Below are 847 nucleotides of genomic sequence, written 5' to 3'. Positions count from 1 at the left end.
TGTTCTGGGTGTAAATGAAGTGGGTGCAGTTAGCCTAAGCTCTCTCCCCTCTGATCCTGCGGGCCAGCTGGATGTCCTTGGGCATGATGGTGACTCTCTTGGCGTGGATAGCGCATAGGTTGGTGTCCTCGAAGAGCCCCACCAGATAAGCCTCGCTAGCCTCCTGCAGAGCCATGACGGCCGAGCTCTGAAAGCGTAGATCAGTCTTGAAGTCCTGGGCGATCTCCCGGACCAGGCGCTGGAAGGGCAGCTTGCGAATGAGCAGCTCGGTGGACTTCTGGTAGCGGCGGATCTCCCGGAGAGCCACAGTACCGGGCCGGTAGCGGTGAGGCTTCTTCACTCCGCCGGTGGCCGGAGCGCTCTTTCTGGCAGCCTTGGTCGCTAGCTGCTTACGGGGAGCCTTCCCTCCGGTGGATTTCCGGGCGGTTTGCTTGGTCCGGGCCATCCTTTGCTGTGACAGTGATCCTCTCCGATCCTAACCTAACTCTGACTAAAAATCACTGACCGTTCTGTTCTGACTGACAGATTAAATCTGTCAGTGGTGATATTGGATACCGAGGCTTGAGCCTCATTACTCCAAGTTCTCTTGTTGAGTGTATTGTCGCACTCTTTAGGAAGCTTCTTGATCTGTGTTACTTGCCACAGTTGAGTTGGTTTCACAGGTTCAGCGCTGTGATGGGTCGTGGGTAGCGGTCAAATGGGTTTGCAGAGATCGCAGCAAGCTTCTTGATCAGCGGGTTTGAGTTCTGGTCCAGTTCCTTGTAGAATTTCTTGTTGAGCTTCTTTAGATGTTCATCTAACATCTCGATACCCAGTTCCCTATGAAGGTCTGCTATTCTTGTAGGAA

General features: G+C 53.6%; 1 protein-coding gene across 1 annotated transcript; it reads right to left on the bottom strand.

Moving 5' to 3' along the window:
- Nucleotides 1-464, bottom strand: LOC142469294 (histone H3). The gene has a single exon (XM_075576225.1). The coding sequence runs from the start codon at nt 443-445 to the stop codon at nt 35-37; it is 411 nt and encodes a 136-aa protein (XP_075432340.1). The 5' UTR covers nt 446-464; the 3' UTR covers nt 1-34.
- Between the last annotated feature and the right edge of the window lie 383 nt (nt 465-847).

Source organism: Ascaphus truei, chromosome 18 (genome assembly GCF_040206685.1).
Source record: "Ascaphus truei isolate aAscTru1 chromosome 18, aAscTru1.hap1, whole genome shotgun sequence".
NCBI lineage: Eukaryota > Metazoa > Chordata > Amphibia > Anura > Ascaphidae > Ascaphus > Ascaphus truei.
Note: the sequence above shows the minus strand (reverse complement) of the source record. Positions and strands in the feature narration are given on the sequence as shown.